Here is a 16709-nt window from a genome sequence, read left to right as displayed (position 1 = left end):
GCGATAATGAGAAGTTGTTAATGGACGGAAGGACGGACGGACGCCGGATCATGGACGCAGAGTGATTTGAATAGCCCACCATCTGAAGATGGTGGTCTAAAAACAGCAAATTCTGAAGTGTTTCCGTAACAGAAAGTTTGTCAGTAGGTTAGAGACCACCAATTGTTTTACCATAGACTTACATTGTAACATTATGGCGTCTACGGCCTTCCATACATCGAAACATGTATATCTAATTACAAGTTTTTCAAGAACTATCTTAGTTCTACCAAAATATCGGACGAAAAACATATGGATAGTGATACTTTATTTAAGTAATTTTCGTGTGAATGAGATGACCCCCTGTTTACATCTTTGACATGGCGGGAGAAATTCGTTTGATAAAACTTTTTTTCAATACACATAAAATGTAGCAAATTTTGTCAAAATGTATAATAAAATACTGTAAATGCAGTGAAAAAATATCAATTTTGAAAAAATAATCACTTCCTGGCTTTGTTTACATGACTGACCAATCAGAACGCACAGACGTTACCTTATTCCCAGGTATACACTTACCTCATTCCCAGTAAGTTCCCTGTACTTTTTTGAATTGGTGGTCTCTGACCTATAGATGAATGTTTCGTATCACATTTTCCAATTTTACAGTGATATTGCGAAACATGATCCATTACCAAATGTCTTACAAAGTTTCATCAAGAAATGTTCAGTTTTAAGAAAGATATGGACAGTTTACTGAGGTCACCCCCTGTCGATTTATATGCCCAGGCTCAGTCCCTGTCGTCGTCAGATTTCAATTTTTCGTGAAAATTTCAGTTGTCTGCTTTTGATTGACTTGGAAGCTGAAATACGATTCATTCCGTAAAAAATAGAATAAGGTCTAATAATTTTGATCATTCTCTAACATTACAGAGATAAAAATGATCCTTTTTGTCAAAAAAGTTCAGATAAAAAGGCACACCTGTTAAAAAAGAGGCCAAATTTAAAAAAAAAAATCAAATTTCACGCTTATTTTTGCACGAAAACGTCTTCTACATCATTTACACAGATTTGTGCCATTAACATTACCTGTGATGACTTCCGACGAAAGTCATTTTTAGCTCTATTTAGGTTAGAGACCACCAATTTTTTACATAGACTTACATTGTAACATATGGCGTCTACGCCTTCCATACATCGAAACATGTATATCTAATTACAAGTTTTCAAGAACTATCTTATCTACCAAAATATCGACGAAAACATATGGATAGTGATACTTTATTTAAGTAATTTTCGTGTGAATGAGATGACCCCCTGTTTACATCTTGACATGGCGGAGAAATTCGTTTGATAAAACTTTTTTTCAATACACATAAAATGTAGCAAATTTTGTCAAATGTATAATAAAATACTGTAAATGCAGTGAAAAAATATCAATTTTGAAAAAATAATCACTTCCTGGCTTTGTTTACATGACTGACCAATCAGAACGCACAGACGTTACCTTATTCCCAGGTATACACTTACCTCATTCCCAGTAAGTTCCCTGTACTTTTTTGAATTGGTGGTCTCTGACCAGTAATCAAGTTTTAAAGCCTTCTTAAGAAATATAGCATTTATTTCAAGATATCTAAAAAAATGTATTTTTTTTTGGAGGCAAGCTGCTTTAAAGATTATAGTCGATATTTTATTAGTATCATAAAATTTAGGATTTTTCATATTTCTTTCTTCAAAATGCTATTCAATTTATAAAAAACTAGAGCTATCAAATAAGGTGGTGAATGTACCCCCACTCGCACTGACACAGTACACTGCAATTTGATGCACACCATGTAAAGTAACAAAAACAAAGTCAATAACGCTGATGAGTAAAAGTAAAGTTTGTAATTAAGATGTCTTTTTAGTGAAATGTGTATATTCGCAGTAACAAAAAATCGCGGTGCTTAGAGTTCGCGATGTCAATGTTGACCGTGAATATAGTGAAAATTAAACCTCCGCAAATATAACTCTGAAACTGAAACTGTTTCATTTGATTAAACGCCTATTTTTACGCAAAACATATTCAATGGCGTTTTACAAATACATAAAAATACCACAAAAATTAAGATATTTAATGACATATAACATAAATGAGCATAAATACCATTGTGAATAAACTATTTAGTAAGCATTAAAAAAAAAAAAGAAAAAAAAAAAGACCAGACATCAGATAAGATTAATAAAATATTAATTAATATTTATAGATTAATATAATATAATATATTATTATAACTCGCTATACAGTATATATCTCTTGACAGGGCTCATCATAGTGAGATGGTGTGAGCTATATAATACCCTACAAATGGCCAGGACTGGTCAACAAACATAACTCCCGTGCTTTTTTTATTATCTACTTTTATTCATTATTTCTAACAAGATTCTGTTAGAGACTGATTTAACATGCATACATATATCCTCAGTGTAAATACACAGAATACTCTACTGATAAATTATCACAATGAAATCTAAATATATAAGCTGTAAACAAACTTTTTGACAAAACTCTTTACTACTTAAAGTTTCATCTATACAACATTATTATCTCCCTTTGGGAAGAACAAACACAATATTACCTTTATATTAATGTAGAGAAAATACAATTTCAAATAAAACACAGTCATGTTTGTTGTAAGGTAGTATATTTAAGGTGGTTTCATGGCCTTTAAGAAACTTTTTTGCAAATACAACACTTCCCATGCAGTTCATTTAACATGCCAAAGAGGTATAAAATATATTTTTATAGCTCTTTGTACATGCATAATGGCTGTTAAGTGATTTCAAACCCTAAAGAGCTTTATTAATTTCCAACCTTTGTAAGTACCTCCCTTTAACGAGAAAGCATTTCAAAGTTGGGCATTACTTTTAATATTGACGACTCTAGGCCTTTGTAAACTTAACACTTTCCTAGATATTCATTTAAAAAACAAACTGGTTGTTTTCAAGTTGTTTTTCTTATCAGAAAAAAAGCTTAATCTTGTTTTTGATTATGAACTTAAATCTGTTATGGGTGATATTCAGACTACATAAACGAATGAAATAGGTACTTCTAACTCTTTTCACAATTTTTATTTTCTGTTTTTAAACATTACTCTCTTCCTTCTAAGTTTTATTGTCTACAACTAACATTAGTTAACAAATCCCATCATTTCAGTGTTCAAAAATATTTGTTTTACATCATATCCACTTCACCTGGAAATAGTCCTGAAAACAAAAATCTTAATAAATATTACAACTCAATGAAAAAGGGACCAGTGTACACATAAAAAATCTATAAAAGCAACTTTCCTGGGAGGAGTAAATATAACATATAAGGACAAAGTCAAGTTTCACAAAAATGGATGATAAAATTCACTAGCTGGTATAGTACGTAACTTTAGAGTCCATGCTAAATGCAAGAACTCCTTGGAGGTGTGGACTGACCTCAATAAAAAGAAATGCTAGTAACAGGCAGAACACTGGTACAAAAAACTATAAAAAAAAGTGCTTTAGTACTTCTTATGCTGACCCTTTTCTGGAAAATCTAAAGCTCAGCTTGGCTATAATTTACATTTTACAGATAAATTGCAATTATATTTATAACCCTATAAACAGGTTTTGCTTTTTCTTCCTGATTCATTCAAAGTCAAAAGTACCACCTTATTGTTTGTTATCTCATCATGGTATTTCAAAATACTGGTGCACAATTTATATATTTAACTTTGCTAATTCCACACTTAAGACTTTCTTGTAACATTTGAATCTGTAAGAAATATTGACCTATTTCTTTCTGACAGTGAAAACTGGAGCCTATAACTGATCATTCAATTTTGATAAAATGTAACAATATTCCACCAATTTCAATCCCAATAAAGAAACACTATTCCGAATTGTATCGTTAAAAATTTGAAATCCAGGAATTCAAGTCCCAAATGAAATAGCCATTTTTGTCAAAGATTTGAAACCAAGAAATCTTATGCTCAGGAAATTAAATGATTTATTGTAAACGTAGTCACATAATGTGTGGTAATTAGAGCCTTCCACAAGATTTTACAACTGTGACCAATATTTTTTTGTGGTAAACAGGTGAACTTAATGAATAACATCATTTCCATGTGTTTTACATTTACTGTAGTTACAAGGACACTCGGTACTGATGCGCTCACGTGATGTGATTTTATGGTCAGCTTATCGTGACTGTAAGAGCTCAATGACTTTACTCTTAATAGTTATCGGTATCAGATCTAGGTTTTAATAAAATGATCAAGAAATAGTTTCACTTGATTATCTCTATATATGACAGAGATAACAACAAGGAATTAATCTTTATCCTTCTAAATTTCTAAAATGGACTGGTCCATCATTCAATCTGGGCAATACTATTTATTATTTGAAGGGGTGTTCACTGAAAACTTACTGATTGAATAGTGAACAGTGCAGACCATGATCAGCCTGCACAGACTGATCATAGTCTGCGCTGGCTCAAAGGTAGAATCACTTGTCGCCTGCGGGCTAAAGGTTAAGTTTGGAGTTAAAAATGTTGTGCAATATACTTGTCCAGAGTATTTAAGAAGTGCAACGTAAAACAATTTGATGCTTCTAGGAAAAACATGCAATCAGTATCTCTTCACTACACACACATTACTTCACACTCAGTACTAACAACTAATCATATTACATGTTGTATATTCAAACCATGGAGGATACATAGAAAACAAACACTCATATATACAATATAACAAGACATAAATACTTGAAACTGTATGCAGTATTCAATACTTTACAAATTTAGTATCATACAAAACAATCTGATAAAATATTCCAAAATTGGGCTTTTTTCGCACTGAATTCCAGCATTTCCCAGTACATCAAATACTAGCCAAAACAAAACAAAGGTCTTAATGGGCCACAGTGAGGTGCTCCCCTAAGGAGAGAACAACCAGACAATATGTAGGATTTCTTTGTTGAAACCCTCAAGATATTTTTGTTCATGTAACTGCATGTTCCTAGGCCAGCCCAAGGCAAATTTAACCAAATTCTGTATGGAATAACTAATACTGTCCAATCATAATTCTTCATTGGGGACTCATTTTTGTGGCTTTCATGGATACGTAAATTCACTTATTTAAAAATAACTCCCAGCAAACAAATAAAATTCACATTCATTTGGTCTTCAAAGCTGATAATTCACAAATCAATATCCAAAAGAAACTGCTGTTTTGATGTATGAATCATAAATGTTTTACAGAACTAAATGTAACTATGTAAAGCAGTGAAATGTATGGCAACCCTGAACCTGAAACCTAGGACCTGACTTGAACAATCTCTGTAGATAACTAGTCTACCTTCAATATATCTTACATCTAGGCCTTGCAGAAGTAAGATCCCAAAGCCATAATCTGACAATGTCAGGTTTTAGGTTTTGCCACATTTTGTTGCGTGTGCGTATGAACTAAACTGGGTCATTTATGTGAGCTGTAGGCAATCTTGTTATTACGGACAGCTCAACTGCTATATGTCCAGGGGCATATAAAACAAATTAGACTTGCTTAATGGTGTGCGAATGGATACTCATCAAAATAAATCTTGTTCAGAACAAAAATGCTAAATTGCCTGATGAGACGACTTTCCAACATCTACATCTTGCATTAGTATCACTTCTGCCAGCAGACAAAAAAAAAATGTACCCAGACACCACCAATGCCAGGCATAACTTTCATATTTTCATGCTCTGTGTAGCTGTGTTTGCTATATGTAAGGCGCCTTTGAACGTGTTTATCATGAAAAGGACACTATATAAATCTGGTATAATAATGGTAACAATAATATTGTTTATTAATGTTTTTTTAACCACCTAGAACAAATACATCTTATAAAGAAGCTGTCCCTGTATTCCACTGACTTAAGGTGTTTAGTCAAATAATGACTTTAAATTATTAAGATAGACATGAAAATACCCTTAATTAAAACAGCTCTTATTTGAAAATTTTCTACAAAATCAAATGACATTAAAAAACAAAACAAAAACAAAATCAAATGAAAGACTTCATAATGATTGAGGCATATACACCTATGAAAACACAACATGTATATAACAAGTTTGCTGGAATATCAGAAAGATTTCCATACACCTGTCTAACATATAAAACTATCATATACCTAGACTGTGGAACAACTGATCGATCAACCTTTAGCCTGCTAAACTTCTAAGGTGGACTGGTCTATTATTCAATTTGAACAGTACCATTTACTATTTGAAGGGGAGATCACTGGAAATTTCCTGACTGAATAGCGAACAGTGCTGGTCTGCACTGGTCGCAAAAGCAGAATCAATCGTCGCCAGCAGGCTAAAGGTTAAAGAGATTTTGTGCAGTCACTATTAATATTCAAATAACAGATTTTTTGTGAAGTCGTTAAACTGTCAAGCCCAATAAAAATTCATTAAAAATGTGGGTTTTTTTTTTCCATTTAATGCAAAACCTGGAGTATTTCATAACATCAATATTGTTTTAATATATGAAAATACCTTTACACCTTTGGTAAATTTGTTTAGTTATCACCTCTATTAGCAAATTAAATGCAGTTTGTTTCCCTTTTATTAGACAGCTGAAATAATAATACCATATCACTACAGAAATGAAAAGCATACAGTCAGTTAGTAATAACACAATCTGACCAAAACAAACAGCTATAATTCTGTATTCTTAAATTCTTTAGTTGTAAATGTTTCCTGCTACATTCCTTACAGTCACCTATGACTTCACTAAAGAGAAAGAAATGACACATTTCAAGCTCAAACTTTACAAATCCAACTTTAAAGACCAGTATCACTATGCCATTGGTCGATTTCAAACTTGAACAACCAATCAGATGTTAAAGTTCTCTGACTGGTTTACTGCTATTTAACCTTATATCTTATACTGGGAAATCCTGCCAACTGCTCCACATAGGCATTTGAACCAAAAGAACAACAAACAGGTCTGGATTTAGTCGAGATCTGGGGAAGCGTTTGACGCAGACAGATTGTTACTAGGTGCAGGTTCTTCTGTGTATATTTTAAGGGCTCTTTCCTTTCTGGGACTGTAAGTGACTCGTTGTGCAGACTTGGACAATCTGAAAATACAAAATCAACATCAATACAGTTGAAACTCAGTGTCAGAATTAGAGTGACCCAGATATGCGAGGTGACAAGACCAGCCTAAAAGCTTGACTGTCTCAAAACACTAATTTTTTGTTTGCTTGTTTGTTTATTTTGGGTTTAGCACCATTTTTGAACAGTATTTCAGTTATTTAACAGTGGACAGTTAACCTAACCATTGTTCCTGGATTACCAGTACTTACATCTTTTACCAAATCACCATAAAAATCATTTGTATATCTGTGCTCTCCTAACTGAGCTAAGCAAACAGGCTCAATTTTTCTTCTGACTATTATACCAAGGAATGAACATATAAATACATATATATGCATTGAAAAAAATGATATAACAAATGAGGAATTAATTAAAGGAAAAAATTATAAAATGCAATTAGAAAACTATACTATAGAGTCAAGATATAATAAATTATAATTCTCAGAGCTCCAGATAAGATTTTAGGGTAAAGGGTATTTTACTCCTAGATATTTTTCAAAAGGGTTTTTAGAATTTCTAAATGGTATTTCAGTCTTCAAAATCGTTCAAAGGATAATAATATTAACTGTTTGTTTGTATAATTTTCCGTGTATAATTCATGTGGTCTGCTGATGTGCCTTTGTCGACCAATGTCGTTTTCCTGAATATTTTTTGCGCCTTCATTCAGATAGTTTTAACATTTTATTTACTGCATACACTAAATCTTACACTACAATTTAATTTCAGTTACTGACCACTTCAATCTATCAACAGCCAGTGATATTCGACTGCAAGTGATGATTTTATTTTTTCAGAAACACCCACATGGTGCTTCCGCTTTTTCTCGGCTGTTTCAACAGTTACTCATAATATGTCATAGATCACAGACTTAGCGATCTGAAAGGCATTCTCAGAGTCATCTCTTGTCACACACTTAATATACTTGAAGAAAAAATGGCATTTCTTTACGATATCGTCGGCGTTTGCTTTACAAGACGCCATTTTTATTTGTTGCACTCGATTACAAAAAAAGATGCGATTGATTTAAGATAAAATTGGATTACGCACTTTAATCAAGTAAAATACGTATCCTCTTTTTTTCAATGCGTACCAGTATGCGTAGGTTTGATTTTAAATGCGTTTTTCGTAAATTTTAAAACGTATTTACGCAAATACGCATCTTATCTGGAGCTCTGATTCTTTAAAGTACCACAACAGGTTTATGCTCACAAGTAAAAGAATTCTGTCACTCTAGTTTCACAAAAAACTGCACTGGATTTAGGTGGCCAATTGTATTCTTTTATATTTAACTCCTATAAACCCACTTACCATAAAGAATCATCACAAAAGGTAGGAATATTGAAATTTGTATTCTTGCAATGTGGTTTGAATTTTGAGCATTTTAGCTTTCTTTTCTGAACAAATAGTAATTTTATGTTAATTTCTATCTGTCCATGCAGTGGTAAAAAAGAGTTGTCTAACCTGGTATTTTCCTTCGTTTCGATTTCTTTCTTCATGTTATCACTTAGTTCGGCCAGTTTTTCCTTGCTGTCCCTATAGTACACGAGACAACCATCATCACATATATACAACGGCCACATTCCTAGAGCCTGCACTGGAGGGTTCCAGTCTAAGTCTGTATGTATCTCCAACACAGATACATCATAGGGAAATGTCCCCCGACCCTAGAAAGTTAACAATAACTTATTTGTTCATCAGCAATTGGTTTAAATAACAGTATTTAGTTTTGCAAGATCAGTGAAGGAAACAGTCTATAGATGGACAGGATATATATCTAAAGAGAATTAACAAGAGCTGTCTCCGTAGGATGACACATGCCCCCGATGGCACTTTGAATGAATAGTTATGGCCGATGTTAAGAGTTTTGGACCTTTGACCTACGGAGCTGGGTCTTGCGCGCGACACATCGTCTTACTGTGTCACACATTCATGCATAGTTATTTTAAAATCCATGCATGAATGCAGCGTTCGACACTAACTTTTTTGCTAGGTATCCCGAAGGAATACCTGCTGGGAAATTTAGGAATCCCTGCTGAAAATTAGGAGTCCCTGATAACAAAATGTGGTAAGAACATGAAAAAAACTAAAATCCAACAAACACAACTGTTTACAGTACTACATGTATTTTATTTCCACTTTATTTCCATTTTACATCAATGACAACAATAGCTTGTATGACTTTTGCTGTAAAAGAATAATGTCATTTCTGTCCAAGTCCTCTTCCCCCTCATCTTCACTACCATCGCACTCCTCTGCCATTTGTTGTAGTTCGTCTAAATGTATGCCGCCTAGTTCAATCCCCCTTATAACCCCCTTATTTGTAATCATTTTTTTGACATAAAAAAAATTCCGAAAAGTATAAAAAAAAAATTAAAAAAAAAAAATGTTCCGACCTACCTACCCTAATTTTTTATGTTACCAGATACAAAGATTTTTTAGGCCTTATTAATGCAACTCCTACAGACTCCCACAGACTTTATCTAAAACTAGTACATTGGTCATAATAGATTTTCTTAAACATTTCATATTTTAGTTGTTTTATTTTGCACATTGCCTAAAAGTGGGTGGGGTTTAGTGTTTGCATGCTTTTATTATCAGCAAATTCTTCTAAATAAGAGCTGCTTTGGCAACAGTGATCATATTTTTCGTAAATGCAGACGTTTTATTGGCTTTTTATTTTAGTTTGTACTAGAAAAATCTTGTAAGAAATGATAAAAATGTTCGAAAATGTCGGTCTAGAAAACGAGTGACAAATACGAAAAACAAAAGTAACGGTTAAAGTTCTTGAAAAGATAACTGTTTTAACTTTATTTTCTCATCATACCACGTATAATTTCTGCTTATTTAATTTGTTTTGCCCAGACAAAGCCTCGGCAATGATAATAATTTGTTATAGACCGTAACGGCCCACCGGCTCATGTAATCGCAAACAAAATAATGGTACAAACACGATAATCTAAGGCTGCATTGTTTATCAATTAAGTTGTAAACATTGATCAATAAACACCTTTGATAATGACAAAGCATATTGTACTAAATACAAACCGCGAGATAAGCACGTGTCATTTGGCACGTGGCGTGACTGACATCTGTCGGTAGCTAATTAACATACGACGCTCCGCCTACTGCCATATTTCCGCTTGTGCCGGCGAACAATATTGAAATTCACTGGGATTTTGATTGACAGGGGGCAGAACTATCGAACTTGGAACGCATCTAAGTAAATTTCCGCGAGTCAAGCCGACGCATGTGCCGTAATTTATGCGGGTAAAATACGAGTTTTTCTCGATTTTCGCGGGTCAAAACCCGGGTCAACTGAACGCCCTGGCTTAGCAAAAGACCGATGTTTGAGCGAACAAGACTGGGGAATTACATTTTTTTAGAATCATATTTTATCTGAAAATCAAGAGTCCCGACGGAACACCGAAATTGTGAACTTTAGGATCCCTTGCGGATTTTTGGTGTCCTCGGGACAAAGATATGGACCGGACATGCCCATCAATGCACTATCATGAAAAATGATCTTTAACGTCTAAGTGTGACCTTGACCTTTGAGCTATGGACCTGGGTCTTGCGCACTGCACGTCGTCTTACTGTGGTACACATTCATGCCAAGTTATTTGAAAATCCATCCATCGATGACAAAGATATGGACCGGACACGCCCATCAATGCACTATCCTTTAACGTCTAAGTGTGACCTTGACCTTTGAGCTACGGACCTGGGTCTTGCGCACTGCACGTCGTCTTACTGTGGTACACATTCATGCCAAGTTATTTGAAAATCCATCCATCGATGACAAAGATATGGACCGGACACGCCCATCAATGCACTATCCTTTAACGTCTAAGTGTGACCTTGACCTTTGAGCTACGGACCTGGGTCTTGCGCACTGCACGTCGTCTTACTGTGGTACACATTCATGCCAAGTTATTTGAAAATCCATCCATCGATGACAAAGATATGGACCGGACACGAAAATTGCGGACGGACCGACAGACTGACAGACCGACAGACCGACGGACAGTTCAAAAACTATATGCCTCCCTTCGGGGGCATAAAAAGTGGTTTAAATCTTGGCTTGAACAACAGGGAAAACTTTTTCTGTAGAAATCTTCAATTGTTCAAATAAGTCAACTATTTTGTGAAATATGTATCACTGCGCCTAAAGGTTGCTACTAAAATCTTGGTAAAATATATGGTTAAATGAAAAGAAATTATGGCCCTTTCCAATTTTGAACATCCCAGACATAATGCCACTAAAACCGAGATGTAAATTTACCTTTGCCATTTCGATATCTTCAGTGTTTATTCCATGTAATTCTGAAATCTGCAAAAACAAAACATCCTGTCCTTAATTTATAATTTCTTACAGAATTGTTTGATGTAACAAATAAGGTATTTCAACAACAACACCTATTTAAGTTTTGTGTATAGTAATTTATCGCATCAACGTTTCGGCTAACTCCTTCATCAAGATAATTCATAAACAACTGTTCTTTTTCTCTTTTTTTGTTTGTTACTAAGGAGTTTTTACAGCAGAATATAGATATAAACTTTTAAAAAACATTTCTCAGATCATTATGTCATACCAAACACAAATCCATCAACTTGAAAGATTTCTATTTAGTTTAGTTTACACCAAGCTGCAAAAATACTTGTATGCACATACTGCTGTTATTAATTGAAAAAAATTATGTTTGTCCATTTCTGAAAATTTATAGTAAAGTAACTTGGCAAATGAAATAAATCAAACCTAAAGGCTGCAAGATAGCTTCTGTTTATTACAGATGTCTTCTTTAGGGAATTTATTTGGCAACAAAGATACAGATATATTAACTTGCCTTCTTTTTAAGTTCTTCTACTGTCTGTTCAGTAATTACAACCTCCTCAAACGGTCCAAGCTCGTACTTGGATGGATACCATCTTCTCAAATACACTGCAAGTTGAGCAGATGACAACATCTGTTCTGGACCTACATCAATGTACAAATAATTGTCATTTTGTATGCTACAATTGACACTTTGAGACCAATTTCAGCTCAACACTCATAATATTTACTCGAGATTGCCCCTGGCAGAGCACTGTTTGTGGATTTTAAATTTTAAGGATTTTAAACATTTTTTTCATTCATCTAACACAAAAGTCATAAAGTAGTCCACTACAACTGATAATGAATACACAGTATTACTTTTCTTCTTAACCCAACACTTTATTTTAACAGGTACTTTTGAATTATCTAATATACAATGGGGACTTATTTTCATGGAGTTTGTGTTTGTATCATAAAACAAAAATTATTTTTAACTACAATGTATTAACTTTCAAATTCAGCTAAATTTTTTTACTATTTACTTCAGGGGTAATGAACTGATAGCTGATTTTTGAATGACTGTATAATATATTTATTTTACAAAACAACAGAATAAAATTTACACAAGTTGACAACACAAAAACATTCATTATCTCTACATCACGTCAATTACAGTAACTATCTCTTTTCCATATGCAAAAAAGTCTTCTATGTTCAAAGATAAAGTACTGGGTATAGAACAACTTTGTTAACTTACCGTCGAGGATCTCAAGGAAGACTTCCCAGTTAGGATAGATTGGTATTTCTTCTTCATACACCTGTTTGTCCACATAAATAGTGCCAGGATTCTTCCACGTCTTCTTTCTCAATCGACATCTATAATGGTAAAAAAAACCTGGGTGTGTACATCAACTGATTGAAGTAGACTTTGATTATTTCTTAAGGGTAAATGGGACAGTTGCCTATATGTACATAGGGCAGAATTTTCCTACAGACAGAATTTCTTTAAACTTTCAGATCAAGCCGTGGTACTTATGATTTTTAATATATATTTCCATTTTAAACTTGATTCTCAGTCAGTACACAAAGTTTAAAGAAATTCTGCCCTAGGAAAATTTTGCCCTATATACAAATAGGCAAATGTCCCATTTACCCTTAACCTAGTATATGTAAAATATTAAAATTCATTATTGTATAAGATCAAAATATCTTTCACAGAGTAATATTTTCACAAGTGGGAAAGCCAAGGGTGATAACTGTAAAATCTGAGGTTCAGGAAAGAATGATTTTACGATCTTTCATGTTAAAACCAACAAGCACTCTATTTCTCCTGTATCTTCCCAATGGTTCTAACCTATATCTTTCCTTTTTTATATTACCAACGCTACACAAGCATAACCTCATGATGTTACAGTGGGCCTCCAAGGCCAAATGGTTTAAGATTAAAGACTACGGATCTCTTGCACTTCACTGCTACAAGTCTGAAACCTTGCTTAATGGGCAGAACTCTTTCATGTGCGGAAGCCATCCAGTAGACTTAAGGAAGGTCAGCTGTTTTACCCAGGTGCTCATCCACGCATGAAATAATGCTCAGAGGGGCACCTGGGGTCTTCCTGCACTATCAAAAGCAGGAAAGTCCCCACATGACATATATTGTGTTGGAGTGACATAAACCCTAAACAACAAACGTGATGTCATACAGATTATGTCAGAAAAACTTACATAGTTATTTGAAATTCATAAATCTCTTTTACCTTTAAATATGGCATGTATATATCTTTATGTATAATCTAACATAAGATTTCAATTAACAAATAAAGCAGGAAGTAAATCACATTTAAATGTAAACAATTTGCAGGTATGAACCAGATAAAATATAATTACAAAATAGTGGTAGTGAGTCCATTTTGGGCACGCATACAATATTTATTGGATATTTCTACAAAGACAAAACCAATAAAGTAAAACATACCTGTCAAGAGGAACATCCAGGTTGTGTTCTAATTTTATCTCAGGAAGAATCATCTTCTTCGAGTCCAACACTGTCATCCCTCGTGCAAATATCGTATCAAGCAAAAACTTGGACGGCTAAAGAAGGTATATATAAAAAAATTATTTATTTTCATTTTTAACAAAAGGGACCAAATAAATAAATCTAATTATTATTTTCAAAATTAAATAACATTTTTTTTGGAAAAAATGGCTTGACAAAAATCTGTTTTGTGTTTTTTTTCCCCCCACCACTTTTACGTCTTATGATAAGTTAAGTTAACAAGTTAACTAAATTTTGAACTAGAGTTTGATAGACCTGTGATTTAAGTGAAAAATCCAATAAAAGAGTTGTTTGTGAATACATACCTCTGTTTCATTGACTAGTAACTGGAACACTTTAACCCTGTATTCTCCATTCTTCAAAGCTCTACCTAGTTTGATATTAATCTGAAAATGGAAGAAATTATGCATTTTGTGTTACTTCACTTAATTCATAAACTACTAGAGCTGCTTTTGAGAAAAGCACATGTCCTCCACAACTGCCTAATCATCTGAATAGCAGTATATGAGTCAACCATGCACCAAGACCTAAACTGCCTTATAAAACTTTCAGTGCTTTGATTATCAAAAACAAATTTCGACTTAGAGTGCAGACAAGATTTGTGACAGACCCAGACCCAGACACAGACACAGACAGGAGTAAATCAGTATGTCTCCCACACCACTGTGTGGTGGGAGACATAATTATTGTATATGCAATGTGTTTGAAATTATCTAGAAGGTAAGATATTTGCTGTGTTTTCTTCTTCTTCAAATTGTGTTGTACATGTTGTACATGTGATAAATAGAATATGTAACTTATATATTATATGGTACCAGATTATGTAGCACCCTTTACATGATAACACGTTCAAAGACACTTAACACAGTACACAGCAGCCACTCAGGGCGCCAAATTCATCATCTACTAATACAGACAGAGAGTGATCTGACCAGAGGGACAGAACAAGAGAAAGCCCTCATAACAGAGAGAGAGAGAGAGAGAGAGAGAAATCCATTTAGGTTCTGGCCTGTCTGGCTAACTTAGCATGGCTCTTCAAGTACAGACAGTCTGGAGTATAGTATCTGTACAAGCGAAGCTGTTTTCCCTCGGAAGTACAAGTATTGGCTTCTTACTCGTATTATTTAAGGCTGCATGGTTGGCTGATCGGTTATTACAGTGCATCAACACAGTTTTGGTTATATGGAACCAGGAAGGAGTACATGTTGATTTTACATACATCAATATAAAAATAGGAGGTATGGAATCAAAACTTTTTATACCTGCTGGAATCATAGGCATTAAAAGATTGAACCTTTGATGAAGTCAGTAAATAAAATTTCATAAAGCATACGAGAATTGTTGAATAAAACAGTATGAGCCTCCCACAGTATCATTTTAGTAAACTCATTAAGTTCAGTACAAAGACAATAATCACTTCATATCTTCAATATATCTGTGTATTTTTGAGACAACACACATATGCTTAATATGCACATATCCAGAACCTTTACTAGCCGACAGAGAAATCAATGGAAAAACACTGACTATTTGACATCTAGATGAACAGAGAAGAGCTTACCCTCCCATCCTCTAAGAATGACAGTGTCTCTGTGAGTCGTATACTCTCAAATTCTTGATTGTTGGAGTATACTCTGTACACCTGTTATAAAGAGAGAAAAAGACATGTCAATTTAAAAACTTACATGTGAGGATGTCATTCAGCCAACTATCAAAAGGTTAATTTAAGTTAAGTTGATAAATTAGTAAAACTCCCTCAATGGACTGAGATCTAGAGTTTCTCTTAGAAAAAAAAAATGAAGGGACAAAATTCAGTTACTATTAACTGATGGTATAATACATTTCTTACACTTTCTTTATCTGCATTTTCTTAATGTTTCTTCAACATTTTCCTCCATCAGAAAATGTAGTCACTTTGTTATGGATATAATGCCATTTTTCATTAAGCATTCAGTATGTCACTATCATGAAAGCAGCAATATACAATAAAAATATTTCTGAATTCTGTACCAATAATGACATTTTCATTAATGTTCTCTACTAATACTGACATGTTCTACACACAAACAGACATGTTCTGCACATAAACTGACATATTTTGCACATAATCTGACATGTTCTGCACATATAGTGACAAGTTCTGCATATATACTGTCATATTCTGCACAAGCAATGACATATTCTCCACAAAATAATGGTTACATTTTCTTGAAGTAGTGGCAGTTCTCCACAAGTAACTGACACCTGCCCCACATAAATCAGAGATTGGAAACAAACAGTTTGAGACACACTTAGGCCTGCATAAGGACAAAATCCCATCATTTCAATTATTAGTATTCTGCTATGCCTTCTGTGCCCCGCTGGAAAAATGCAGAAACAAAACTTTGTAAAGCTTAGACATCTACACCAGCGTGTGTGTGTCCTGTCCTTTTATGTTTTAAGCTTAAAAACAAAGTTTCTCATCCTTATATAAACTAAAGACTATCACCAGTATGTTTAGCAGTAACAAAAAATACTGAAAATATCACTTGATTTTCTAGACATACCTTAAAGTTATTTGCAGACACTCCTACATATTGTTCAAGTTCTGCTTTGAAACATCCCAGCGTGATTCTCTTATCTACAAACACTGACAGACCTGTGATAGAAAAAAAAATTTAAATATATAATTTGGCAGTCTATTAGTTAAAAGAGTGTATGCATCCAGACAA

General features: G+C 33.8%; 1 protein-coding gene across 2 annotated transcripts in view; it reads right to left on the bottom strand.

Moving 5' to 3' along the window:
• Positions 1-2361: 2361 nt before the first annotated feature.
• Positions 2362-16709, bottom strand: part of LOC123553107 (ubiquitin carboxyl-terminal hydrolase 47-like) — a 72930-nt gene continuing 58582 nt past the window's right edge. For both annotated transcript variants that reach the window (XM_053542027.1, XM_053542028.1), the window contains exons 23-31: positions 16545-16636; positions 15560-15640; positions 14304-14384; positions 13918-14033; positions 12703-12821; positions 11977-12107; positions 11415-11462; positions 8594-8796; positions 2362-7113 (exon numbers count right to left, since the gene is read on the bottom strand). In XM_053542027.1, the coding sequence (XP_053398002.1) occupies positions 6987-7113; positions 8594-8796; positions 11415-11462; positions 11977-12107; positions 12703-12821; positions 13918-14033; positions 14304-14384; positions 15560-15640; positions 16545-16636 (998 nt within the window). In that variant the 3' untranslated portion in view covers positions 2362-6986. The remainder of the gene's footprint in view (positions 7114-8593; positions 8797-11414; positions 11463-11976; positions 12108-12702; positions 12822-13917; positions 14034-14303; positions 14385-15559; positions 15641-16544; positions 16637-16709) is intronic.

This window comes from Mercenaria mercenaria, chromosome 4, assembly GCF_021730395.1.
Source record: "Mercenaria mercenaria strain notata chromosome 4, MADL_Memer_1, whole genome shotgun sequence".
NCBI classification, from domain to species: Eukaryota; Metazoa; Mollusca; class Bivalvia; order Venerida; family Veneridae; genus Mercenaria; species Mercenaria mercenaria.
The sequence above is the reverse complement of the archived record's forward strand: the minus strand, read 5'-3'. Positions and strand labels throughout refer to the sequence as shown.